Raw genomic sequence first — 27,691 nt, forward strand, 5'->3', positions numbered from 1 at the left:
CCGACAATGTTGTTGTTGTTCCAAAAATTATGACAATTTTTCTGGCAAAAAAATATTTGGATATTATTTCCTTAATTTTCTCTTGCGAAGAAAAGTTTTACTTTTTTAGTATTAAAAATAACGTTATTAGATTTATATATTTTATAAGGATAGGGAAATCAAAATAAAAACAAAAACAACAAATATATATATTTTTTCTTTTGTATATAGGTATATAATCATGAAAACAGTAATTTGTACACTGCGTACAGCAATGAATATACTAACTTCACACATCACTATACTGGAACCATTTTTCATATCTTCAAAATGTATTGTTTTGAGAGCAAGTAATGTAATCTCGTATGCCCCTAAAGATAAGGCGCGACCTCTGATAATTATAAGTGGAAAGGTCTGGAGTGAACGGATGGCTAGTGAATCGCCCATCACTTGTAGTGAAGCTTCGATTTGTGTCGCACCAGCTCTTCCCGTAAGCTGTTCCCACCAATATGTTCATTGGAGTGACCTCCGGTGGAGGCAACGTCAACTCTCACTACGATTATTTAATTTGAACTATATATAGGTAAGTACCCATAAGTTTCGACAATCGAAACAAATAATAAACAGATATGATAATAATCAAATAAAACTTTTCCAGGTACATCTTCCTTAGTGCAACTATTTATTTTAAATTAAATTATGGCGCTTGATTTCGTTGCTGGTTGTATTGGAGGTAAATTAAATTCGAATTCATACATATTACAAGATTTATTACAGCATATAATAAAGTACGTATTTCCAGGTTGTGCGGGAATCATAATTGGGCATCCTTTGGACACTTTAAAAGTACACATACAGTCAGGTAGGGGAAGTGTTTCAAAATGTACGAAGGCATTGTTAAAAGGTGGAACTTTAGCAAATGCTTACCGAGGTGTTGGAGCACCTTTAGGTGGAATAGCGGCCATCAATGCCATTGTCTTCGGCTCCTATGGTAACACGATAAGAGCAATGCCTAATCCAGAGTCTCTTGTAGCCCATGGATTTGCTGGAGGAGTAGCTGGAATCCTTCAAAGTATTGTTTGCACACCTGTTGAGTTAATTAAAACAAGACAGCAGCTGGCTAAGGCCGGTGAAATGATGCCTACTGGTGCTTGGTCTGGAGCCCGTTATGTAATACGAACTAGCGGATACAGGGGTTTATTCCGAGGATTTGGAATAACAGTGCTTCGTGACAGTCCGGGGTTCACCATGTATTTTATGTCTTATGAAGCAATGACTCGCGGAAATCAAGATGCCATGAGAGTGTTTATGGGTGGCGGAGTTGCTGGGGCACTTTCGTGGATAGTATCGTACCCTGTTGACGTAATTAAGTCAAGATTGCAAGGCGACGTAGTACAAAAGTATGCTGGTGCATGGGACTGCTTTACACAATCATTACGAACAGATGGTTGGCGGTGTTTGACCCGTGGTCTTGGACCTGTGCTTTTACGAGCATTTCTTAGTAATGGAGCCTGTTTTACTGCTGTAGCATGGACCGAACGCATCTGGCAGCAAATAATTTACCCTCCAGTCACCTCTTTTCATAAATCTAAGAGCGTGAAAGATAGCCCGGACTATGTTTACGATACGTGATAATTAAGGTTATTAAGAAATACGACATTCGATACAAGTTGGTGATTCGATTCCCGAATATATGTATGAACGACGGGAAGGTGTTAAAAATATATAAATCAGATTTATATATAGAAATTCATTCTGACTTTTATTATTTATTTTCTACCGAAAATATCCTGAAATTTCTAACAAGAAGTTTTTGATAGGTTGGTAGTAATTTGAAATATTGGGTTCATTTTAATTAGTACACCACAAATCTTGACTTAATAAATAAAACTTCATTTGAAATTTCAATAGAGTATATTATAATGTTCCTAAAAATTTTATACATTTTCAAAAACTATTCCAAAAAACAGGTATGATTCACATTAGGAAATTAAATCAATCACATATTAAAATATTGCAAATTACTAAAATAATTGTATATATTTTAAAAATAATACGGTTACGAAACAATTTTCAGGTTGGACTATAGGCATTTTACTAACGATAGCTGAATGTTATTCATACTGACTAGATGTTCTGAATATTGATACTACCAGACTTTTTACCTGAAAAAACAATTTTAAAAATGGCTATCTGAACTATGATTTATTCTCTTAACAATATAATTAATTAATCCATTCACTTATAAAATATGTCTTTCAGATTTATATGCTACCTAAGCTAAAATAAAAGTAGTATGCCATTGAAACAGTTCACTCATTTGTAATTTGTAAAAAAATACCTTATACAGTAAACTATTCTTTCTGAGTTTTGAGTTAGTTGCGCACGTTGACGTACGACCTGAACACGACGAAGTGTATAAATCTTAATAAAATACCAGTTCTTACCAGTTCAGTTCCGTTCCTGCTCCATGGGCTGAATAGGATGTTGCGGTGGTGGGGGTGGTGGAGGCGGTGCGGGTACATCTATATTGTTTTGGTTATCAATAAGCCCAAGCTGCTCTAGCATGTCTTCGTTGTCTTCCATTAGGTGAACCTAGGATAAAAAAAATCCTAGTACAACATAACAAGATTTTAATATTTCGAACTAGTTAATTTACCTTAGAGTTTGTATAATTTACTACATTAATGCTAAATTATGTAGTAAATTGTTATAAACGTTGTTTCTATATTATGTCCTGCTAAGCGTCGTTCAAACACATTTATTATTTGCGTCACAAATTATTAGACGTCAAAGATTGTGTACATTTTTTCAAATGTTTTAAATTGGATTTTAGTATTTTACAGCGTACAAAAAAATGATTAAGATACAAAGGTCAGCAGTATAGAATAATGAAAGATAATGAATGGCGAGATACCTACTAATTCTTGAAAGAAAATATTGATTCTTACATAAAATGTTATCAGTGAAGATTCATAACGTTACGGATACTTTTTAGACATGTTTACATGAATTAACATTATCAAGGTTTAATCCTTATTAAATAATATATATGTTCTCACAACTTCATTACGTGTACCTAACTTAGATAAATAGCTCGAGATAGAGAAAGATGGCAAGCCTTGGAGGAGGCCTTTACCGGAGAGGGTTCCTGATACATACTAACTGTTACAAATAATTACTAACACATAGGATAACCGGATATTAGTGGATCGTGAAATAATTTAAGGCTTAAAATAAAATAAATAACTTAGATAAACTGGGCATGTCTAATATTCTCCGGGCCAATGCGGCGGCAAAACTCTATTCAAGCCATTTTCACAAGAAATTTTATATTCTATGTCATCACTCCGATGTGAAGGATGACGACGCAAGAAGTAGAATAGCAGGCGGACAAAGTACAATTTTACGCGTTAATCCGAGCGTGATCAAACATAACAAACTTGCTAACTGATTGTAGGTAAATCGTCATATATTACAAAGCTCTCAAATCTCTACTAACATCTGGTAAAGCAGTACGATGCTGTGGATGCCTGGCAGTCTCCGAAAGGAGAATCTTCTGTCGTTTTTCTTCCATTAAACGCTCGCGATGTTTGTGTATGTAGTCGTATACGTTGGGTAGGCCCATGATAACGCACGCAGATAATGCTGAACGATAGATGTTCATGTCAGTTGCCTCGTACCTGGAAATATCAATCATAATTTATTAAAATAAAAGGTATGTATCAATTTATTTTATCAAATCACAGTATTTTTATACAGATTGGTACATATATAGTAGCCATATGTACGTGACGCTATATGACCGTTAAAATTAAAGTAATAATAATAATTGATTAATGGCGCTACAACCTTTTTAGCTCTCGGCTGAGGCCCATTTCTGTATCTGTTTCATGATCATTTGTTAATCGAATAGGCCAGTAGGTGATCAGCCTTCTGTGCCTGACGCACGCCTTAGACTTTTTGGGTCTAACGCAAGCCATTTCCTGACGAGGTTTTCCTTCACCGCTTCATTCGAGCGAATGTTAAATGTGCACATATAAAGAAAATCCATTGGTGCACAGCCGGGGACCTAACCTACGACCTCAGGGATGAGAGTCGCACGCTGAAGCCACTGGGCCAACACTGCTCTAAAAGGCCTGCACTGCGTTAAAATTAATGTAAGAATTTTTAATTGTCATAGGTAACGGCTTCCAAAGTGGACTATTTACGACGTGAATTAAGCCTTATAATAAAACCCCACATGTGATTAATTCGACACACGCGGAACTAAAGCATGTAAGATCAAAGTATGACCTAGTAAAAGGATTTTGAATATATGTATTATGTATTACTAGTATCTACTTACCACTCATTAGTTTTCTCATCATAACACTCAACATGATAAATCGTTGTAACGCCGTTGAAACCTCCGATGGCAAAAATCATATCGTCGATTACTTCTATCGCAAAGTTGCTTCTTGGGTTGTACATATCAGGAACGGGTGACCAGGCGTTCGTGGCCGGATCGTATACTTCCCCGCTACACATACGCGAAATGCCGTTGAAACCGCCTATGACGTAAATCTGAAAAATGTTCGCTTTACCTTTGTTGTTCCAAAAGCCTATACTTTTTATATTGAATATAAAAGGGTTGAATTTAGATTTTTTATTTTTGTATTAGAACTAGTATTAGTAGTTTATAAAATAGTCTTCGCAGGCGATACACTAACAGTATTAAGTAAACCAAATATTATAATAACCATATGATTAGTCCATTTTTATTGTTTAAGTAAAGGTCTTATATGTCACTTTTGCTCATAGCGTTAACACAATTTGACAGAAAGACGACTAACTTAGTGTTTATGAATTACGGGGTAAATCTTTATATGTCTGGCTCTTATACTGCTAAATGAGTTCATTCTTCGTAAAACAATTGTAGTTAATATGAATTGACGTATAAGTTGCTATCGTAACAGTAATAAAATTAATTAAAGTCACCTTCATTAGCCACCCTTAAGGAAGCTATGTCTCATAAACAATTTTAATGACAAATACATTAGTACTTAATACTTGATAAGATAGTTCAAGACGTACAATGCATAGATAATGAAGGGATATTAATAAATATGGGCCAATGCATAAATATGGAAGATTTTCATGCATTGTTTCATTCCACACTTCGTATGGCCGTTTCAATATGCCACTGGCAACACCTTTATTATCACTCTTAAAAATTTTATTCTAATTTAATATGCGCTGTAACCCTGTAGGGTTTAAGTTTTAATTGAATTCATAAAAAGTTCACGAAAGTTAATTTTGTTAAAGTACAGTACATTACTCCTCTTAATGTGAGTGACATGGATTATTCTAAAACCCAATTCTTAATTTTGTATAAAACTAGTTGAACCGGCGAACTTCTTACCGTTTAACAGTCAATGAATGACGTGTTACAGATTAGTTGAACTATAAATATACTATAAATACTTTTCATATCCATATATTTTTACTTTTAATAATAAAAAATGGTTTGCCTATTTAAATATATATATATATATATATATATATGGCAAAACATGTAGTTTTTCTGTTATATTTTTCAAATAGAAAGTTTATCGCCATTTGTGAACATTTAATTTTTTTGGGGCTTTCAAATTCGTTATCATACTTCTATATCAGCATACAATGTTTCCGTCAATTCACTATATTTTTTTCTATAATAACTATCCTGCACACATGGCTACCTTATATGGCTTATATGGCTACCTTAAGAGGCGCATGGTTACCTAAATACCTTGGTATGGTACGCAATGCAGGAGACTCCAGATCGCCTTGACCTCATCGGAGCTAAATTAGTCCATTGGTTCGTGTCTGGATCATACACTTCTACACTATTCATACATTCCTGCCCGTTGAATCCTCCAGTAATGTAAATTTTATCTAGAATTATTTTTATTAAATCAATAAAAATATTGAGGCCATTATTTTTATCTTATACAACTAATGCAAAGATAGTGTCTTAAAAATTTGTCGTTATCACCACGGAATAGTTGAGGAGTGATCGTAGCCTTGTAAAGAGGAAATACATTTGATGTGTCTTATTTCCTAATTCCTACTTATACCCATTCACACATCCTAATCTTTGTAATAAAAAAGGTGGACTGACATTGGTAACTATAGACCGATAAGCTTACAACCGAATCTCTACAAATTATTTGCTTCATGCATACAGAGCAGAATCTCAGCCCACTTTATATTAATATTAATGACTACTTATACCCAACAATATATTTTACATACTATCTAAAGAAGCGGCGCTTGCATCTGATCTTTGTGCATTCATGGGCGCTACCAACGACCACTGGTTGGTTCTGTGGTTAAATTTCTCTGCGGTATTTTGCCGATGATGGCCGTCGTAGCCGCCCATAGCGTAGATGGTCTCACCAATTACCGCTACGGATACGTAGCATCGACGAGCATTCATTGGCGCAACCTGAACTCAAACAAATAGGTTTCTATTAGGTTTTAGGGGTATATATTTTGAAAAACTAAACATGATGCCATATTAAAAAAAACAAAAAGAAAATGCTATTTGTATTACATATAACTATATCAAACCTCACGCCATGATTTCGTAACAGCGTCGAAACAACGACACGAGTTAAAATAGTCCATTCCGTCGAAGCCTCCAATCACGTAAATACAAAAACCGAGCACTGCTGTTCCATGATATGCGCGAGGTCCTGCTGGATCTACTTCTTCCACCTGCCATTATCAATAATTTATAATTAGATAATTTATTATATAACCTAACCTAACCATTCCCGCGCGTTGCAAAGGCAACATTTTGTGAGAAGTTGCTTAGCAGGATCTGTTATAATCTTCTTTCTAACAGCCTACGCACAGAAATATCTCTATTGTATATTTTTTTTTTACTGTTGTAGAAATTTATATACTGAATATTAACTGTTTTGCATGCAGTTCTTTTATAGAATTATTTCACGATCTTGGAAAGTTTTGTTATTGAATGTGTATACATGATACCACATACCTATTAAATAAAGAAGATTAATGTATTCATTCCACTATAACCGAAGAAAATAATATGCCTGACAATGTTATTTTTATGCAACGGGCAAACGAGCTCGAAAATCCAAAAAAACACTGAGTTACGGAATGATGGACGTTGAAGTGATATGGATGGAATTTCATATTGTGCCTCGATGTCCGATGATGAAACTCAGCTGATGTCCAAATGATGCATGATGATGAAGCATGATGAGCAGATGACCAAACAAGTCCTTTGCATACTCTCAATGGTAAATGCTGTAGAGGATGCAGATATACCCCACATCTCTACGTAATCCCAAGGGATCAAGCCGCTTCGGAAAGTGACTGGTCATCGACTATTGGAACCGCTCTTCGTTAACTATTAAAATACATAATATCGCGAAGTAAAGGCTCATCTTATAGTCTGAAAGATCATTCATCTACTGGTGTAATTTAGTGTTTAGCTTTTATAAAGCTATATAAATATTACACGTAAATTATTTTAAAGTTGCTTCACTTTATATTCATGACAAGTTATTAAACTAAATAACAATATTAAACATGCGTTCTATAAGTGATAGTCATAAGATTCAAAGGCATGGCGTGATATTTGTGTTTATTTTGAGATAATACAATACATTATTTAATCTACTTTTGTATAATAAAGCCACACCCACATCATTACGAATGATATAAACAATACCTCCCAATTCAGTGTCAATTGATAATCTGAAATCGCATATCAAGCATACACTTGCTTTCCCTCTGAATTAAATTTACTGATATCAAATTAGTAAGACCATGCAACTTACACGAAATCCCAATATAGTTTACAAAACACAGAGGAGGGACTACACATAACCTGGGATTCTTCATTAGGCGAGATTTGTTTGTTTTGCCATACAATAAAAATGAAACGAAATTAAAAATACCTTTATCCAGCGATCAGCTCTCGTGTCGTAGGTCTCAATAAATGCTGTAGGAGATCCACCACTCCACCCACCAATTGCAAACAGAACCTGAAAAATGAGATCTTACGTAGTCTACTTTTACTTTTGAATTAGAGTGTAAAGATAGTATGTGAATATGGTACACAACACATAAAAGTGTTTTATTTCTTTAGATTAATCCCAAGAAACAATACAAACAATAAATTACCTCATGTGGAACTCTTGGACGTGCAATTTCTGGAGTTGCAACTTCTCCGTCTCGTTGTGCGATCATCTCCAAATCATACAGAAATTTGAGTGTCTCAATAATTATAGGACGCGAATTTTCATTTCCCGTTACGTATGGGTGGTCCTTTACATTTTCCAAAAAGAACTAAAACAACAACGAGAGATAATACTAAAAATATGTACTATCATGTTCGAGTAATGATAGTGACCAGCAATAAACTTCTTTCTTTTTTAAAAAAAACAAGTACAAAACAACAATAGTATAGATAAATGTGTATGCAATGTAAATAACTTTAAAATTCTTCTTGCCTGTGTATCAAGTAATCCAAGTCGAATACTGCCCATTAGTTTAACTGTGTGCTGCCATCTAGCGTCCGGATCATAATTTACCCAGCGTAAAACTGATTCCCACACTGCTTCTTCACTTTTTACATTCAATTCATCCTCTAAAATAATGCTGTTGAGCTCCTCAAGCCCTAAGTGAAGAAACTCATCGCTCTGTGTGGCAACTGTTACGAAATAGCGGAGAAGATATCGCCTTGCATCACCTTCCAGTTTGTAGCAAAACACTCGTCTGAAATGGCTTTTATTTTCAATTAAAAATATTTTACAGGAATTATAGTCATCGGTATAGGGAAACAGCAAACTTAACAACGTTAATAACGTACATTTAATTTGCGACCACGCAGGTACATAGTGGTTTTTATGAGCGTCGCTAAAATCTGGACGTACTTAGGTTTTACAACTTTAAGTCTACCAATTTTAGCATAATTTTTTTGTACCTGGCAAACATCATGATTCCGAGGCAGTTTTTTGGACTAAGGGAGATTCTGAGATGGTCACAGCAAAGTTGAAGGACGCCAAGAAAAGCCAAGTAGTCAGCAGTCATAAGCAGTTCATGGACATTGGTATCGGTGACATCAATCCGGCGGAGATATGCATATTCGATTAGCAGCAACAGTATTTCAGATCGTACGCCAGATATCAGAACGTCACTTTGTTCTCGGGAATGCAAAGTTGTGGTGAACAGAGCCCTGCATGTTTAAACGCTAGGTAAAAGCTATACTTACTTTTACTTTAATAATATATATGGCCTAAACGCTATAATTTGAATGATAAATATAAACACAAATAAGGAATATGCTTAAATATGAAGAAAAATATATAATTTTTGTTCGTTTTGTTTTACATTAAGATGAATAGATTATTGACACTTGACATGACCTTGATCCTTTTAAAAGTATATCTTAAATGTAACATATCTCAAGTCCGAATTCCGGCGCTATCTTATATAGTTTAATACGTAGATTATATACTAGCAGGACTGGTTTTAGTAGCCATGCTTTTCGTTTGACAGCAAGAGAAACGAATTGTTAATAATACCATAATCTTTATCACGGAAAAAGCTGCAAGTCAAAGCTATGCATCTAAATTTTAGCATTGTTAAGGCTAACAGGAAGTAAGGACTGCAGGCCGAGAGTATAGCGCGATGCACGGGAAAGGCTGCGCCATCATCAGCTCGGACGATGGCATCGCACAGCAGCCGACACTCGCGCAGTCGGTGTAGCGCCTGCATAGCCGCCACCGACATGCATCGACCCGTCTCGCGACCCGCCGTTTGCTGGTAAACGTAAAAGAAATAATCCAGAGGTGCTATAACCCTTTATAGAGCAGTCATAATTTGGCATTGTAATCGTAAACGCGATGAAAATTTTCAAATAATGAATAGTAGGTGAAGCAAAGTAAACTCGGGAGTGATAACTTGAATGCCAACATAAACTGCCTGTCTCTAGCTCTGATCACATTGCGAAATTCATAGTGGCCATGAAATTAGATCAATATTAAATGTTCTTTTAATAGTATATGCATTCAGTTGAGTTGAATGTAAGTGTTGTTATTTTACTTACAGTGTTATTCGGGTCGATTTCCATGTTACGGTTAACGGAAAGTCATCATTAAAAATTGCCGCTGATTATAAAAACTCAACAAAGAAATTAGACGCGTCTAGGCACAATCGGGATTTAGTTTCGTAATTTATAAAAAATACCGTAAAAATGTCTAAAAAATAGCAAAATTAAGTCATTTGATAAAACATTTTAGGTTAGCAAAAAAATTATATATGAATGACAAGCATGTCAAACCTTTTTCTTCCAGATGACATTACTTGATATCAATATTCTCATTACGGCGGTTGCTTGGTTGCCTTGCTGAAATCAAACCTTTTATTTTTTACTGTCATTTCATAAATTCTATGTAATGTTTACAGTATACACCAAAACGTTTGTATAAGCGTTGCTGTAGGTACTTAAAATTTAATGATTACATTAATTATTTCTCGGTTAGCTCTTTCAAAGTCATTCAAAGTATTATTTGTTTAAAATCCCGTACATAGGATATGCTGATACTGATACATTTTTATATGTACACAATTAATAATAATAATAATAATCTTTATTTCTTCTCTCACATATACATACATAGAAGGTTATTATGATTAAACTAAGATGATAACATTTGGAAGTGTATGTGAGAGACTGGTCTCTGTAACAGGAGACCTGAGTGACAGATAGCCAGCCTCTCCACCACCGGACCGGAACACGTACAATCAGGTCATTGTCATAAGATACAATAGAACAAAATAAGCAAGTGCTAAAGGAAAAAAAATGGAAACGGAGTCGTAAAAATAAATTTGGTGTGTGTTTGTGTATGTGTGTGTGTGCGCGTGTGTGTGTGTGTGCGTGCGTGTGTGTGTATGTGTGGGCGAGTGGGTGTGTTACAGAGTAACAGTTATTAAATCTTCTGTTTCATCATAACTCAACGTCTTCAGCCAATTAGTAACCATTTTTTTACATTCATATTTCGATAGTGGGTAAATGTTATTTTTTTCATTTAATTTATTATACAGGTAACAGGAAACCAAAGAATCTTTGCGAGAAAGAAGTTGTCCATCGTGTAATACGACAGCAAACTTTATGTTTAATCCGCTTGTTTATATTTAATTCGGGGTCGTAACTAGTTTTATAATGTTGTTTTAAAACTGTGTTGAGAATAAATAATTGACGAATTGTTAACACATCGGCTAGGGCATAAAGCTCTTTAGTGGGAAAAAGAAACGGTAAGGAATGACTTACTTTTAACACTGCTCGTTGGGCTCTTTCAAGTTTTAGTAGATTGGTTTTGAAAGTACCTCCCCACAAAGTGATACAATAGCTTAAAATTGACTGACATAAAGCCTGATATACTACTTTAACAATTCTATTGTCTGCTATAAGTCTTAAAGATGTAAATGAGTTTACGAGTTCTGCATGAGAGAAGATCCACGTGAGAATTAAAACTCAAGTTACTATCGATAACTACACCCAAATACTTAACACTATAGGCAATGGAAATGCTTTTGCAATGGCAGAGTTGATTTGAAGAGCAAGTATGGGCTGTGATAGAAAAATAATCATGAATGTGAGACGGAACGTTTTTAATAGAGAAGGGCATAAATTTTGTTTTATCAACATTAAGCGTAAGGCCGTTGCCTCTCAACCATTCATTAACAAGGCCAGAACCAAACTGAGCAGAATTATACACCTCATTCCAATTATTGCCTGAGAAGACAAGGGCAGTGTCATCTGCAAAAGATATTATCTTACCATTTGGCAACTGGAGGTTACATAACTCATTAATGAATGTTAGAAACAACGTTGGGCCAAGTATGCTTCCCTGGGGTTATGTGTACTAAATAATATATACTAAATAGGTACCGATATTGTACGTACTTGCTATTTTTAATGTGTGTATTATATGTATATTCTGTAATGTAAATGACTGTCAGTGTACCGTGTATCTATTTCAATAAACAAATCCAACTCAATGCGCTAACTATTGCTAATACCCAAATATAATGATTACATAAAAATAATTAGTAATTTTCTTATTTTATTTAATTGGAAATTCTTGTTAAATATGGAATAAAAGTAAAGTATAAGGGATCAATTAAAAGAACCGCGCAATATCAAACTATTAGTTTATCTTAAGGTGTAACATTACAAGTCAAAAGAATTCTGAGTTATTTAAATTGTTACGAGAACTTAGTGGTAAAAATGAAATACCTAAACAAATTTATATAATTTTATTTATAAATTGCGTTTCACTTAACCTAAAGTTTATCTAATATAAACAATTATATGAGAGCGTGTACTTAAACAAAACATTATTTATCTACATGCGATTATACATTCGTTTCAATCATATGTAATTTTTATACAAAATTGGTCTACTTAGTAAAATCACAAGCATTAAATATTATAAACTATCTGAACATAATAAAATCAAAACTCTTTACGTATAAATCGTACTTAGTAGTACGTAATATGAAAAGTCAGTCGTTTTCTAAATCATAAATAATAAATATACTCGAAAAATTCTCAAATAAATAATTTTATCAATACCATTATTTACATACAATTATTATCTTTATAGATTTTTAAATTGCATGACACTTTTCATTTTAATTCAGTAAAAAACCTATATATATATATTTCGTATACTTTCTTGATACATTTTTAGTTAAGAGGTACTGATACCTCCCTTGCTGTAATGCCATCGGAACGTAATCGAGAAAGGAGAGACTTATAAACCACAGGTGCAAAGGGCAGGACGACGCCTCGCTCTTGAATTTCACCTGAAAAAATTATTAATAAGAAAAAAAATAATTTCCAAAAAGAACTAGAACATCCTTAGTTCCGATGGATGTAAAAGGATAAAACTCTAAGAATCCGCTTAAACAAAAAAATTACTACAAGGGCTCTGAGTGCTACTGCTTGTCTATAAAATAAGACGAACAAAGGGACACATCTTGTCTGAGGTTATAGGGGTATAGGGTACTAGCTCCAATCGATTTTGACGTGAATACTTCTGCTACCATGCCAATCCAAAAACCTAATGAAAACAACAACATCGGGGGATTTACTATTTGAAAGTTTCCCTCCATTTTTTCAAATTTTTTAGAAAAATGTAACTGATAAATGCGTGGATAATGGATATCTACTGAACTGTCTCGGACTAACCGACTCACCGATACGACTTATTCCAGCTCATAATTATCGGCGAAATTCAAGACATATACATAGGAAATTTTTTATCAAACTGTAACAATATCATTCACCTTTCCTCTTTAAAACAGTTATGTATCATTTAACTTACAGCTAGTGTCTATTGTCTCGACCAATCTTATATTTTTTCTTTATTATTGTTTTTATTAAAATGAGCGAGCATCCGAAAGAAGTAGGGAAGCGAAAACGACGACTTTGTAAATACTTAGAAAACTACAAGCCAAGCCACCTTCCTTCAAAATGTTACAAAGGATCCTTAGCTTGTTTGGACATATAGGACGCAAAGGACCCCATAACTTGAAGATGCTTCTGGTGACCGGTAATAGGCACGAGACCCCGAGTCCGATCTCCAACTCGCTGGATGGACCAAGTTAAGGTCGTTTAAGGACGGTCGTTGTTTTGGGAATGGAGGAAGCAACACCAACATGACCTTTAATAATAAAGATCGCGACACAAAAAGAAGTTACTAGTTAGTGTCGGAGTATTGGAGCAGCCCAAGACCCATGCAGGGCTGTGGCACCGCTACATTTATATATGTACCACCAATAACTTACCATCGAGAACCATCTTCGCAGCAATAGCTGTGGGTAAACCAACAGTGCGGGCCATGGCAGTGTGAGTAGCGGGATCACCTCGCACAGTCATTGTCACTTCACGTCTCTCTTTCCTACCGTCACTCCATGTCACACCTATCTCATGGCGGAGGACCACGAAGTCTGTTTCGTCTTTCTCTATAAAAGGAAAAAAACCTCGCGTTTGTAGTACATTATTTATTTATACTATTGCGCATAATAAAATTTGCAAACAAAACTAAAAAAGAAATATTGTGCAACGCGTGAATCGATTCGATCTTAAAGACAACCCTGAAGAAGAGACTTAGAAACTTTCTAAAATACAAAACTAATTATTATCAAAACGTAATGTAAAAATACAACTAATTACTAAACAAAACGAAAGATAATATACGCAATAAATAAACATATAGAAATTAATTAACATTGAAATACATACCAAATAAATTATTTATTAACTACTGTACTGTAACTTAACTACGAGTAGTTTTAATTATTAACGTTTAACAAAACTCTTTGTACGAGCCAAGGCTGTACATTTTGCTCACTCAGGCTATCTTAGAATTATAAGCGTGATGATCCCTATGTACGTGCCAGGGTCGTACATTCTTGCTCATTTACAAGCTTGACAAATTCCTATGTTTGTACGTGCCATGGATGTACATATCGATCACTTATAAGCGTGACCATTTCCCAAATCGTCGGAGTTACGTCTCGAGAGTATAGCCCGACGCAGGCACTCTCTTCTACATACAGTTATTCATTTCATAGCGATTAACTAAATCATGGGAGTTACACCCCGAGAGCATAGCCAGACGTAGGCACTCTCTTTGACTGTTAAATTGTATTCATTCGGTATATAGCAATTAGCACGTCATTATTTCGCTCATATTCTATTGTAACACGTGAGTGGTAAATATAGAGTAAATCAATAAATCTCTATTATTTGAAGCATCCCGTTGACCCAGGAACCGTACAATTTGGTCCTTCGAGCCGGATTATTCATATTAAAATTATAGATTATTTAATTTGTGTGAAATGTGTGATATTATTTTATTTCGATGGGACAGTGTCGAATTGCAATATTCCTCTTTACTGTTTAAAAACTAAATTAAATTTAAAAATAATTTAGTATGTTTTAAAGGACTCTTCTGTCACTTTTTATCACAGCGTAAACAGAAATTTACAGAAAAGAAAGAAAGAGTAGTTAACTAGTACTTACCGAGTTGCAGTCTCTTGCTAAGATAATGGCTGATAGTGTTTAGCGGGGAGCTGCACTTGATAATAGGTTCGTCGCTAAGAAATCCCAGAGACTCGATTGCCTGAGCACCATTTGTGCCTATACGTTCCACTAACCGAGTCTTAAGGTTCTCGTAGAATATTGAACAATCCATTAAACCAAGTAGTTCGCAGGCAAATTCTCTCTAAAGAAGAAAGAGAAATAAAAAAGTTTTTTAAATCTTTAAATTATTTTATTACCGACTCCGAGGGAAAGATTAAATAAGGTCATCGCTAAGTATGTATGTGTAAGTATGAACGTATGTCAAAAACGTATTGAGATACGGAAGTCAACAATTGTATACTCACCCAAGTAATCTGTGGTCCTTCAGGGTGTAGAGACGGATGGGGATTTGGATCTATGAAGCCGAATAACTGTAGAGCCTTAATGGTTTCCGCAAAACCTAAAAATGTAGAAAATTATTTAATTAAACACTCTTTTTAGATATCACACTAATGCAACAAGTATTAGTACAACAAGAAAGAAATAAAGTAATTTAAAAATAACAATAAGAATTATGTGATAATCGCTGATATATTCTGACCGGTCTCCCACATACGAGTGCTAGTACATAAATTAATAAAAACACATACATATATTTAATAGGTACACGTATAAAAAAAACTACCCAAGACAGCATTAAAAAGAAATACCAAGACAAAGAAAAAATATGCTTTCATTAGATTAAAAGCAAAAAAATTAAAGTCCAGTTTTTCAAAAGAATGTAAAAATACAATTATTTACTTAAAAGCTGTATTTTCAATAGAATTTTTATTTTATTTGGTACATATTTCAGAAGTATTACGTCCAAGTTTGAACACAGTTCCTTTCCTTAGTTGAATATCATTTTAAGTTTATTTAACCATGCAAAACCGCTTTACGCAGGTCGTGTATAAGAAATATTCATTGATTACATTACCTCTGTACCTCAAGGTTCCTCTGAACATAGTGTGGGCGTCCTCTATTCCATATAAAGTAGAATATGAAGTACTATCTCTGTTAGGGAATCCTTCGAAAGCAAACCCGGGTAGGAAGTCCAGTTCTCGCGCTACGGACATAAGCTCTCCACCGCTTAATACTTCGACAATCTGAAAAAAATCTTTATAACGAAGTATTGATTCACTGTAAGTTCTACTTGACAAAAATTGTTATATTTTTAGAATTGTATTTCAGTATGATGATCTAATGCTACCAAGAAAGTGTTTGCCTATTTATCAAGTTTCGTAAGTGTTGCATACAAGGATTTTTTATCCGATATATTCCTTAATGCTCAGTCCAAGTTACTTCAAATACCTTGTAGTATACTTTTTGAAGTGAAGTTCTTTAGGCGCATGAGGGTAAATTTATCGAAACGAAGATGTGCAGAGTTATTGTCGAAGAAAAGGGAGAGAGCGATTGAGAGAGAGTGAGAACAGGCGAACGTAGCATGAAGCAAATTGCAATGGAACGAGAGTAGCAAGCAAGTGACAAAGATCGAGAGAAAGAGTAAGATAGATGAAGCGTGATTTTTTAATTTTTTGAAATTTACAAAGACTTCACTTCTGACATGTGTACTTTTTACACACTAGAGCACTATAAAACAGCACTTTTTTTAGATATGGGTATTTACGTATAAATGGATTAAATGTATAATATACATATTATATATACTTTATTCTATATAAATGGACCTGACAGATTTTTGACGTTGATTTACTTTTGTAAAATTATTTTGTAATAATTCAGTTATCAGCAAAAAGATTTTATACCGAACAAATTACGTTAGCTAGATAATTACCGTGTCAAAGATTTATACAATAAAAACTATTTTAATTTAAGTCTCGTAATAGGAATTTGTACTAAAGGTAATTTTTGTAACATTTGGAAAAAGTATTACAGGACCAGGGGTAAAGGATTTAATTTGTGGCGTTTTTTGAGCAAGTAAAGACAATTATAATAAGAAATCACATACTTAATATAATGTCACTCTTACGAATTTGAATTGAACTCTTAATATTGTACTAGTAAAGTCTACTTCACCTGTCCTTTGCTGAGATATTTAGCCGCGGAAATAGTGTTGAGGAGAACTCCGCGAGGGTTCCATGAGAATTTGTACCGGAGCGCATTGTCACTGAACTCAGGTGCAGGTAACCCTAGGGAAAAAAATGTATATAGCATATTGGATTCAATTAACGGTTCAAATGCCTTTCGTGGTCAGAAATAGATTGACAGATAACAATTTGATATTGAAATTAAAGACAATCTAATTAGGAAACTAAGTAATTCCAATGACAAGAATAAAACAGGCTGTGAATGGTACATACCACCACAGTAAGAGACGAAGGAGTCAATTCTACCACCATGGTTCTGGACATCATGGATACATTCAAGTGCCAGAAGGTGATCGATGCCTGGGTCGAGACCGACCTCATTTAGAATTGTTACGCCAGCATCTTTGGCTCTGAAAATGTTTGATATGAAATTAATGATGATTTTGAATAATCAAATTTTGGATTCTTTGCCAAATTCAATTTAAATTTACACAAAATTTTGATTATTGTACGCTAATTAAGATTATACAACTAACGAGATACTCGTCGCCATCAGCCGACCCAACTTCAGTCTACTAAGCTTTAATGCCCTTTTGAATGTTGAACACGCACTAATATTAGACGAATTTTAGACGGTATTTGATTAAATAGTTGTACACCCTCATACTTAATAGACTTCTTCAAATAATTTGTACGTGGCTTCGGCAAGATAAGCATACTCGCTCGAAGAGTATTGCGTATAGTAGTGTGTTTGATTTTATTAAATGATAAGCTACTATGGAGAGAGATATTTTTTTTAAATTATGATACAGGTGCTACTAACATATAGTTGCTTAATCGTCATAATTTTGGTTTCTTGGTAGATTAGTAGATAAGAAATTGTACTTTGATCAATTTATTTTGTAGTGTTTGTAAATGTAGTGCTTTCTATCGTAGCAAATATGATAAGTATACTCACACATCATGTAACTCCTTTACTTCAGGTTGAACATACGAAGCGGTCACCATGTGAGCTCCAGCACTAATACATGCTCTTGCAACGGCCCCGTGTAAGTCGTACGGAAGTAGTGAAACGACAACTCGCGCCTTTGATGCTAATGCAGCGAGAGCGTTTTCATCATTCGCTTGAAGATATTCCGATCGGACGCTGTACTTTTCAGCTAGAGCGTCTGCTTCCTCTTTGAATTGTGATGCTTCAAAGATAACAAAATAATAACAGTACCTATAGCATGTAATCATAATAATATGTACTGTTGGAGAGCTAACGTAGCGACGGCGTATATATAATTCGCGTGTACATTCCTAACGGACGACAGAGAAAGAGATTTAGAAAATACCCATGTTGAGTGTACTTAAAAGTTAACGTTGCAGGTGCGCTTTTGTTATCAATTTTTCGATATTCGGATAGGACGATGTATTGTCCAGCTATGCCGACTTTTTCTCTTTAAATTAAAATATGTGACTAACTGTTACTTGGGACAACCTGCGTCTGTTTGATCATTATAAGATATCTGTACAAAATAGGTGGTGAGGAAAACGCGAAAAGAAAAACAAAATTGAGTAAGGTATTTTATGAAACAATATAAACGTATTTAAAAAATTAAGACCAGATTTCCCATACAATTTAGACGGAGTGATAGATCGAGAATATAATGAAAAATACCTATAGTTACTGCAACATTCTTGTCTCTAGCGAGGTATTCAACGACAGGGGCAGACACTAATCCACTGCCGAGAATGACAATTGGCACTTGCTGGTCGTGGCCTTCTACCTTATGACGGGAACGGCTGGAAGTATTTGCAATATTAAAAAGAGATATATATATATAGAAAGAAGAAATTGTGTTAAAATTGTGTTAGAAATTATATTTCTACAAAAACCATTCATTAGCAACTAACTGAAAATTAAATAAAAACTTACTTATTAGCCATTCTCAACTCATTGATGTATTCAAATGGAGGCGTGAGCTGACCGTTGCTTGTGATAATAGCCTGCAACACAACAGACTGTATAGATAATATGTAATTTTCATTTAATTTTATCATTTATTCTTATCGTTATATATGTGAGACGTGGAAAACAAATATATATTTTCCATATTATATAATTACTCCAATCTACATAGTACTATGAGCCGGCTACGGTTGGTGCTCTACTATACATTAAAGGATTTGAGTCTCTGAAGTGGCCTTTTCTTGTTGGACCAGCGTGTAGCATAGCCACCACAACTAAGCCTTCTAAAGGACCAGACTTTTCCATCTGGTGACGCCTGAATTGCAAGTGAGATACAGATATGAATATATGTTAATTTTATATTCGCACTAATTATTTATTCAGTCCATGTGCTCATTATACTTTCTTAACTCATACTAGAGCTGAATCTTTGTAAATACCCTTATAAATAATGATATTCTAAAACAGATTGTAAATTTAGTTCGTATTTCTAGCTTGGTTGACGAAAACAAAGGATGTCCCCGTGTCCCAACACGTAGAAAACTACAGCGCGGAATATTGCATTAAAATTAATTCCCCTGTATAAGGAAAAAACAAGAGAACTATCAGTAAATAAGATATAATAGTATTAATCAGTTTGTAAATAGACTGTTTATAATATAAACATCTTACCAAATGTCCATCAACCTTTATCTAGTGAAAGTATTCAGGGCAAGTTATCTTTCTTTATTAATGGAAGCGATAAACTTAACAATATGTACTGCGTAGATAGAAATGTTTTGTAGCAAAACTGTTTATCGACAAATTAATTGAAGATATTACTTTCATAATGAAGATTTCTATAACGATTTTAATAAACTTTATGGAATCGAGAACGATAAGGGATAGTATACAGATATAGAATAAAATTACACGTTGAATTGAAAACAACCTCCCACCAGTTTTTTGAAGTCCGTTATAAAATCAAATTAGATTTTTTGTCTAATGATTTTCCTCATTGGTATTCTCGTCAATCTTCATATTCATCACTAACTTACATGGCTGGAGGCAGGAACAGTTTTCATCGACTTAACTTACTGACGTAAAAATACGTAAGTATTTTTACGTATTATATGTATTAAGTATTATTATAAAAATTGATTGGCGTTTTGCGTTAATGTGTTCTGAATGTTGTGTTATGATTAAATTAATCTCTCCAGACCTAAGTGAAATGGTATGGTGATAGCTATAATATTTTATTTATCCAAGTTAAATTCTAATGTAACACCCTTATGTCTCAAATGGCAACTAGCTAATTACATATAGAGCTTAGGTCACCTACCCCTTGTACGGCTTGTGCGAATTTGTGTTCGTTGAGTGGTCGTGATGCGTCAGAACTCATTATATCTTCAGCATACGGCAAGAGAAGGTCTCCAAAGAAATCTGTGGATTCTCTTGGGAGTTGTGTTGGCATGTTGTCAATGGAGCATACTAGAACTCCAGGGCCTTTGAAACTGACAAAAAATATTGCAATAGCAATTAAGAGATTAAACTATTTATGTAACTGTTTAACAGAACTCTTATGGGAAGACGTACATACATATTACTTAAAATTCATGTGAATTGGTTTAGTATCTTAAACGTTAGTTTTTTTGTTAATCTCAATCAATCAATCAATTTAATTCCCTTTTTAAATAAAAATAACAAAATTCTTATTGAGATTATTCTTTCCTAAGCTCAAGGATTTATAAAATTGTTATATTAATAAACTACCCAAATAGAATTGTCATTTGTTAAAATAGCTTTTACACATTAAGAAAAACACTTTTTGCACAGATTAAAGCTATGTATTTTTATTTTAAAAATTTAAAATTTAGAATTATGTAAATAACTATAAGTTTTTAATAATAATACATAGCTTTAATCCGTTCAAAAAGTGTTTTTCTTAATACCCAAATAGAGTTAAATTTGTAGAAATATTTCACTTCCGTTACCTCTTAGTATCTTTATTTCTGTCAGCATCGTAAAGACAAAATGGTGTGTCGATGGTGGTACATTCGTTCATAAACTCGATGGATCCGCCTGGATCAGCCGATATGTCACAGATGGCCAGCATTCTGTCATATAGAGTTCAATAATTAGTAGCCATCAAACGTGATGCTGTCTTGCTGCGTTACTATACTATCAATAATAATATAATTGGCTTATTATTATAGCTTAAATAATATTCTCATCAACGGCGGATTTTCACATTTGCCGCCATTAGGTTTAAGTTTTAAATTTTTGACACCCCTTCAAACCTCTGCGATACAATAGCCTTACAATAATTTTAACCACATAGTTTTGTCAATTATTTTTATGCTATTTAATTTATCGTCAATATTACATCAGTCTCTTACGTTTTGAATATTATTGTGAACTAGTCTTAACAAGTTATTTTTGTATGGCAAAAGGATTTATTTTGTCGTCCTTGACTCTCATCCTTCACATTAATAAGGTATTGACAAAACTAGGGCGAAATAACGATCAAAAAGTAATACTTTTTATAGTTAATCAAACAATCACAAATGTCAAGTGAAGTATAATAACTTTAGACCAATATTCATATCTAGGTATGTGTACTTAGCAAATAGACTTTTATTAACAAATAATCGGTACCTGTGGGGTAAAGCTGGTGCACCGACACTGGTCGGCAGCCATGGTGTATGTGAAGGGAGTAGAAGATGTTTAGCATCAGGTATCGTTAGCAGCTTTGGACTGTCCACAGCCCAGTAAATACAGTTTACTAATACTGATGTGTATGGGGCAATCTACAAAAAACAAATTAAGTAAACATTCGCCAGAAAATATACGTGAGACACCACTGCATTTTTATAAAGCAATATTTAATAACTTTCCACTATTCAAATAAAGTCTTTTAATTTTGACGAGTTCAGCTTATAATGTTGCTTGTTTGAACAGTTGAACAAAACTTGTGTATTTGATATACTGTAGTTCAACTTTTCCCAACAGTTTCAGCTATGTTAATTTGTAGGTACCTAGTATATTACTATTTATTGATCAATAAGAATAATAGGTGCATGTTATTATTAAGTTTTGATGATATTACTTGAAAACGTAAATAACTGATATTAGAATCATTAATTTGAAATATAATTCTTATAATACTAACCTTGATTAATACGTACTAATAGATTACAGGATAAATAACATTTTTTTTAATCAATTATTCACAGATTAGATTATTAGGTACATCTCCAGTAATAATATATCGTTTTATACTAATTAATCATTTTTTCTCAACGGAAAATCAGTAGATATTTAACAAAGGACCGATAATTTAAGTTATATTAATTATGTTTCCATAATCAGTTTCCGCGATTGTCTTTTACCTTTTGTGCGAATGTAGAGATGTATCGTTCTGGATGTTCCTCGTATTCTTGAGGATCATAGCCACCTCCGTTCTTTCTAACCAAGTGGTGACGGCGTCTTACTTCACAACCGTAAATTTTGTTAGGACCTAAGCAAAAACGTTTATTATTTTAATATCTTCGAATTAAAAACTATACTTAAATATTTTTTTTAACTACTGTTCGTAATCTATCGTTGAGTATAAACAAAATTTAAATGAAAGACACGAATAATTATTATTTTAGGTGTTTATAAGTTAATGTTCTAGACAGTTAAAAAGTCTCATTAGTAAATAAAAAGATACTTATCAGGGTGCATGTTTGTAGCCTTCCTAACTATATCTTATCAGTAGTTGGATAAATAATATTGGCGATTCATTGTCATATCCAAGGAGATCAATAATTGCAACAATATTGACTTACTTCCATGCTCAGCGACCTTCCTCAACATTTCTGGTGGTACATATTCGTGTGGTAGCTCTTGAAAGATTTCTTGACTGCCCTAAAAATTTGTTTAATAAACACCAGGATTTTTTAGCTTTCTAAGGGTTAAATCCTAGATTATTACAGTTTCATGATACTACCCACTACTACTAGTATTTTACTTACATAAAAGACAATGTAATTAAGAAGCGTATACCAGTTTTATAGCGGAATTTTTTTGCGCCTTCAAAAAAAATATGAATGGGTGTTATTTTTTTAACTTAAAATAATTAAAACAATAAAACATGAATGCATTAATCAAAAATGAACAAGATCAATTTATGTCTTATGTTAAAGAAAATAATATAATAATGTATGTACCTAAAAGTTTTCATTAATTCACTACTCCCTCACCTGCGATACATTTCCTGACCCAGTAAAGACAAAAGTAAGAGGTCCCAGGGATTTAGGCATCATCCCTAAGGATACTTCGTAGCCGGCGTCTCGGATGGCTTGACGAGCCATACTTGAGCTGCGATAGTTGTGCGCTGGCCCAACGTGCTACAGAATTCAAATGTTTTTTAGAGCCGCTAACTCTTGTTGTTAAAATTATGCATTTGCTAGTTTATGTAAAGAGATTTAGAATTATCGCCGAACTTTAATCTAGTGGATTAGTCTATATCTTCAAATAGGCTACTTTGATAAGAAAGAATATTATCATAGATAATTAAAAAATGTTTTTACGTATTTGTTCAAACAATATCTACGATATCCGTCGTGATATCCTGAATGAACAAGTATTTAATTTATTTTTAGGAAACAGTAAGACATTTTGTTTAACCTTGTATTTTTCTAGAATCGTTGAGTGCGAGAAACAAGACTTAGCACGAACTATGACTCCCGTATGTCACAATTGAATATATTTTTGTCGTACGGAAGTCAGATTTAGTTTTAAGCCTCGTTTCTGAATTACTATCACTTTATACTCGCGGAATTCTTAATATCTAATTACTAACCATAAAAGGCGTGTGGTGTCCCAAAGCGAGTAGTCTTAGTCCAAGTCCGTGTAAAATATTAATCATACCAGCAACCCCAGCATATTTGCCAAAAGCTACCACACGGTTTCCAGAATCATCCATCAACTTCTCATAGTCTATTAAACGAATGTTCTGGGAAAAATGATAAACTTACGTATGTACATACTTTTCATATTATATCAATATTATATCTAATTTACGCGGCACAGAAATATAAAGAGGATTTTGTAGATTATATTATGTGCATAATATAAATAATAATTTGGTGTAAATTGTTAAAAATAATAGGTTCTTGTTAATCATTGCTGTTGAATATTTACTAGGGTCTAATGACAAAATAATATATTTATTTACTCATAAAAATATTTTTGTGTATTATATAATATTTTATTAATACTTTACCTTTGCTAATACGGCATCTAGCATTGGCATATTAGCTTCCTGTGCCTTAATAGTATGTGAAAAGAAACAATATGTCTTATTTGGTATAAGAAGATCAATCGGTACTTGCTTTACGCCAAATATTACGCCTGCCTCGCTTATGTCTTCTTGGACTACAGCCCCAGCGTTTATGTAGGACTGAAAATATATGTGTGTATATATTTTTGTGTATAATATGGGTATAAACGAGGCTTTGCTATTCCCTGAATTGGCTTAAAATTGGGCGAATTCAGATGTCTACGCTAACTTCACTAAAATCAGTGTTACCAAGTGCATTATAAAAGGCTAGTATCACTGAAGTTAAGCTCAAACGATGAGCTACATAGAAAAGAGATAGTGAGAACATAATGCAATTATCGTAGCAGTTTTACCTGCATGGGGTATGCTCTCCGGTTCGAGGGCTGAACAATAACTTTGACACCCTGTCGCACGAGCCGGCTGACGTTGGAGGGAGAAAATGGCGCTCGTCGCTCCCATACTGACTGGTCCTCTCTGCGTATTGCTATTACACGACGATGCTAATAAAAAAAAGTGATTTTCAACTCATTAAGGCTTCACAATCCAATAGAATTAAGTTTGACATACCTAATTAAAAGTTTGCTTAACAAAGTTTTAAACCAGAGTACCCTATCCCTAACTTTTTTTTTTTAAATCTCTAACATAAAAATATTCATCTTTATTGGCATTTAAGTTAGACATTTTTTATGCATTTCCATATTATATAAACGTTGACGATTTGGTTGATTATAGCAAATTAAAGCATCACATAAATCTAAATAATGAGACTTTTTAGTCAGTCTTTGATAAATTAAATTGAAATATAAATGTAATGGTTGCAAGTGCTTACAAACATTTTGACAAAAAAAACCTTTCGATTTAAAGGAGTGACGTTGTGTGTGGAGTGTGTTGATTGCCATTTCTTCTCATCCCTTGATTTGAGAACTAGCAATAGATGTGAATTTAAACCATTATTTTTATTGACGTTCATACCGTAACCTATATAAGAAAATTATATTTTAATTTTGTAAATATGTAAAATGTGAAAAGTCCCGCATCTCAAACAATACTTTTAAATAGGTATTTATTATTTACATCCATTGACCTTCTTACTTGGTGTGTATACAGAACTCAACACACCTTCGAGATACAGACTAAAGAAAATAATAAATATTGATAAAAGCTGATTAAAAAGTTGTTTCCATCGTAACGTCAGCTTATCTTCATTTTATGGAATTTTAATAATAGATATCGTTATATCTGGTGCAATTAAAATAATAACCAAAATGTAAACGTATCAAATTAAAAAGGTACTAATTTCCCGCTGATTACATAAACATTAAAAATATCTCTAAAAATATCTTGGTAAAGGAAGGAATACAGTATGTCTGTTCGCAATAATTTGTGTGAATTTTGGTAATGAAAATTTTTAATATTTATAAAACACAGTTCCATCAACAATGTCCTTAAAAGTCTATATAATACTGTTTTAGCAGTTTGAATGTTTCGGTAGAATAAATTCCATCAGAAGAACATTATTAATATTATATTCCGGAAAAAACATAAAATATTTTAACCATTAATTTAAATAAGTAAAGTTCTTAAATAAAGTCTATATAAGGATTGATAGAACCAATTGAGGATTAAATATCAAATTAAAAACCTGACTAATGTAATTAAAATTGTTAATAAAAAAATAAACATTATTAATAATATGTTAAAATACTAATATAATAATGTTATAAATATATATAATAAATAATACTAAAAAATCATGGATTTTTTAGTATTGATTAAATTAATTATTTTATAAGATAATATAAAAATTACCTATATACGAAATGTTATAATTAGATGTTGATTTATAAAACATACCTTAGATGTAGAATAATAGGCAATTTGTTTCAATAAATAGTCCTTTCCCCGAACGGGCGCTGCTTTGTGAAACATTATTTACAATCACATACAAATGCAGATAAACTATAGAGACGACTGCTATGGAATACTTACGTACTAATAATAATCTATATTTTACATTATATTACCCCGTACGTAATACCCCAAGACAAGAAATCGAAAATACTATGACGTTGCAAGATAACACGCCCTATATTTTTTATGATAATTGATTGGCATCAGGCCCAGAAAACTTAAATAATTATATCAATGTTATTTACTCATTATGTCACATTCATATAAATATTATAAACTTTAATATTTACGTAATTTAAAGTCGAAAATAATATTATTTTATAATTCTTAAGTCATGAAAAATGTAGATTTGTATACACGTGTGTGTATCGTCATATAAGCCTCTCAAATGCTTAACATAATCCTCTGATTTCTTCCTTAAAAGTTCAGGTCGACCGGGTTTCAGCGCTCTGCATCTAGCGTAGTGTACCATCCGTAGCGTGACATATTATATAGAATATACATAGGCTATGGATATGTTTATAGTGCCAGGATAATATATCAATCCAGCGCTAAAGTAGTTCCTTTGTTCTTGAGTCTCCAGCAAATGAACATTGTGATATTTATTGTGGCGCAGAAAGTAATAACAAGGTTGCAGTGACCATAATAAACACTAATGTCTTATTGCTGTACAAATATATCATAGGAAGAAAAACACCTGGATATTATATGTTCTGTTTTGTATTAACATAATGCAAAATAGATCGAATACTTACCTATATATACCTCGCATACAATATACGCAAACCAGTGGCGGTCTATAAGACTACTTTTTTCATATTTTTATAAATCCTAAATTGCAAAGGATATTTAAATAGAACAGAGGGCTAACGGGCAGGAGGGTCTACTGATGTTAAGGGACAGCACCGCCCCTGGACACTATCAATGCTTGCGAGTTTTTGGAGGACCCTAAGTCGAATTGAATCGAAAATACTTCAGAGTGTTGTAGTGAGTGTGAGTGTGTAGCATTTTTGTGGAACAAAGCTTCGGGTATTAATCCGAACAACTTCTCTGAACACTCTCCATGGTTATTGCAGTAGAAGACACAGAAACACCCCACATCTCTACACAACGGTAAGGGGTCAATATGCTCGAAAAGTAACTGGTCAAGTTGAAGGAGCTGGTACTGAGGCGCTCACACCGTCTCGCCTTGCTGAGCACACAAAGCTTTTTGGAGGGTAATAAAAGCCTTCCCTTCCAAATGACCGCAAAACTGAACTTCGATATGTCAATGCCCAGTATTCCATAATGACTGTGGCTTTAAGAAGAGTGTCTTCAAAAAGAGGAGTAGCGACAAAGGGAGTTTTTCA

General features: G+C 33.5%; 3 protein-coding genes across 5 annotated transcripts; 1 reads left to right on the forward strand and 2 right to left on the reverse strand.

Annotated features, from left to right (window-relative positions):
• The first annotated feature begins 396 nt into the window (after positions 1-396).
• Positions 397-1,732, forward strand: LOC123720721 (mitochondrial basic amino acids transporter-like). Its single transcript, XM_045677453.1, has 3 exons — positions 397-562; positions 638-712; positions 782-1,732. The coding sequence occupies exons 2-3, from the start codon at positions 679-681 to the stop codon at positions 1,609-1,611; spliced, it is 864 nt and encodes a 287-aa protein (XP_045533409.1). The 5' UTR covers positions 397-562; positions 638-678; the 3' UTR covers positions 1,612-1,732.
• A 148-nt stretch (positions 1,733-1,880) lies between these two features.
• LOC123720717 (kelch-like protein 10) lies at positions 1,881-10,343 on the reverse strand. Of its 3 annotated transcripts, none has more exons than XM_045677443.1 (13): positions 10,094-10,342; positions 9,641-9,807; positions 8,969-9,220; positions 8,496-8,769; positions 8,167-8,331; positions 7,941-8,027; positions 6,577-6,723; positions 6,259-6,451; positions 5,753-5,898; positions 4,328-4,545; positions 3,482-3,662; positions 2,427-2,574; positions 1,881-2,144 (listed from the first exon to the last, which is right to left on the reverse strand). In XM_045677443.1, exons 1-12 carry the CDS (start codon positions 10,115-10,117, stop codon positions 2,431-2,433), a joined length of 1,998 nt encoding a protein of 665 aa, XP_045533399.1. In that variant the 5' UTR covers positions 10,118-10,342; the 3' UTR covers positions 1,881-2,144; positions 2,427-2,430. The 3 variants fall into 3 exon arrangements, with proteins under 3 accessions (XP_045533399.1, XP_045533400.1, XP_045533401.1); XM_045677444.1 differs by having other exon boundaries at positions 8,496-8,760; positions 10,094-10,341; XM_045677445.1 differs by lacking the exon at positions 1,881-2,144 and having other exon boundaries at positions 2,435-2,591; positions 10,094-10,343.
• Positions 10,344-12,308: 1,965 nt separating this feature from the next.
• Positions 12,309-26,437, reverse strand: LOC123720716 (alpha-aminoadipic semialdehyde synthase, mitochondrial). Its single transcript, XM_045677442.1, has 20 exons — positions 26,286-26,437; positions 24,785-24,931; positions 24,375-24,551; positions 23,952-24,104; positions 23,350-23,496; positions 22,936-23,014; positions 22,495-22,622; positions 21,761-21,912; positions 21,097-21,219; positions 20,445-20,616; positions 19,091-19,161; positions 18,833-18,957; positions 18,128-18,362; positions 17,443-17,579; positions 17,159-17,271; positions 16,059-16,227; positions 15,448-15,542; positions 15,083-15,284; positions 13,843-14,019; positions 12,309-12,858 (listed from the first exon to the last, which is right to left on the reverse strand). Exons 1-20 carry the CDS (start codon positions 26,358-26,360, stop codon positions 12,740-12,742), a joined length of 2,796 nt encoding a protein of 931 aa, XP_045533398.1. The 5' UTR covers positions 26,361-26,437; the 3' UTR covers positions 12,309-12,739.
• Between the last annotated feature and the right edge of the window lie 1,254 nt (positions 26,438-27,691).

This window comes from Pieris brassicae, chromosome 2, assembly GCF_905147105.1.
Source record: "Pieris brassicae chromosome 2, ilPieBrab1.1, whole genome shotgun sequence".
NCBI lineage: Eukaryota > Metazoa > Arthropoda > Insecta > Lepidoptera > Pieridae > Pieris > Pieris brassicae.

What these genes read in the sequence shown, in the direction of transcription:
- LOC123720721 (XM_045677453.1), top strand. Translation starts at nt 679, where the DNA reads ATGGCGCTTGATTTCGTTGCTGGTTGTATTGGAG. An exon ending in CGTTGCTGGTTGTATTGGAG is followed by an intron (nt 713 to 781) that starts GTAAATTAAATT and finishes ACGTATTTCCAG; the next exon opens with GTTGTGCGGGAATCATAATT.
- LOC123720717 (XM_045677443.1), bottom strand. Translation starts at nt 10,117, where the DNA reads ATGGAAATCGACCCGAATAACACT. An exon ending in GGAATCATGATGTTTGCCAG is followed by an intron (nt 8,770 to 8,968) that starts GTACAAAAAAAT and finishes TGAAAATAAAAG; the next exon opens with CCATTTCAGACGAGTGTTTT. An exon ending in GAGCTGATCGCTGGATAAAG is followed by an intron (nt 6,724 to 7,940) that starts GTATTTTTAATT and finishes TGATAATGGCAG; the next exon opens with GTGGAAGAAGTAGATCCAGC.
- LOC123720716 (XM_045677442.1), bottom strand. Translation starts at nt 26,360, where the DNA reads ATGTTTCACAAAGCAGCGCCCGTTCGGGGAAAGGACTATTTATTGAAA. An exon ending in GGAGAGCATACCCCATGCAG is followed by an intron (nt 24,552 to 24,784) that starts GTAAAACTGCTA and finishes ATATATTTTCAG; the next exon opens with TCCTACATAAACGCTGGGGC. An exon ending in TGCGAAGATGGTTCTCGATG is followed by an intron (nt 12,859 to 13,842) that starts GTAAGTTATTGG and finishes TAATTTTTTCAG; the next exon opens with GTGAAATTCAAGAGCGAGGC.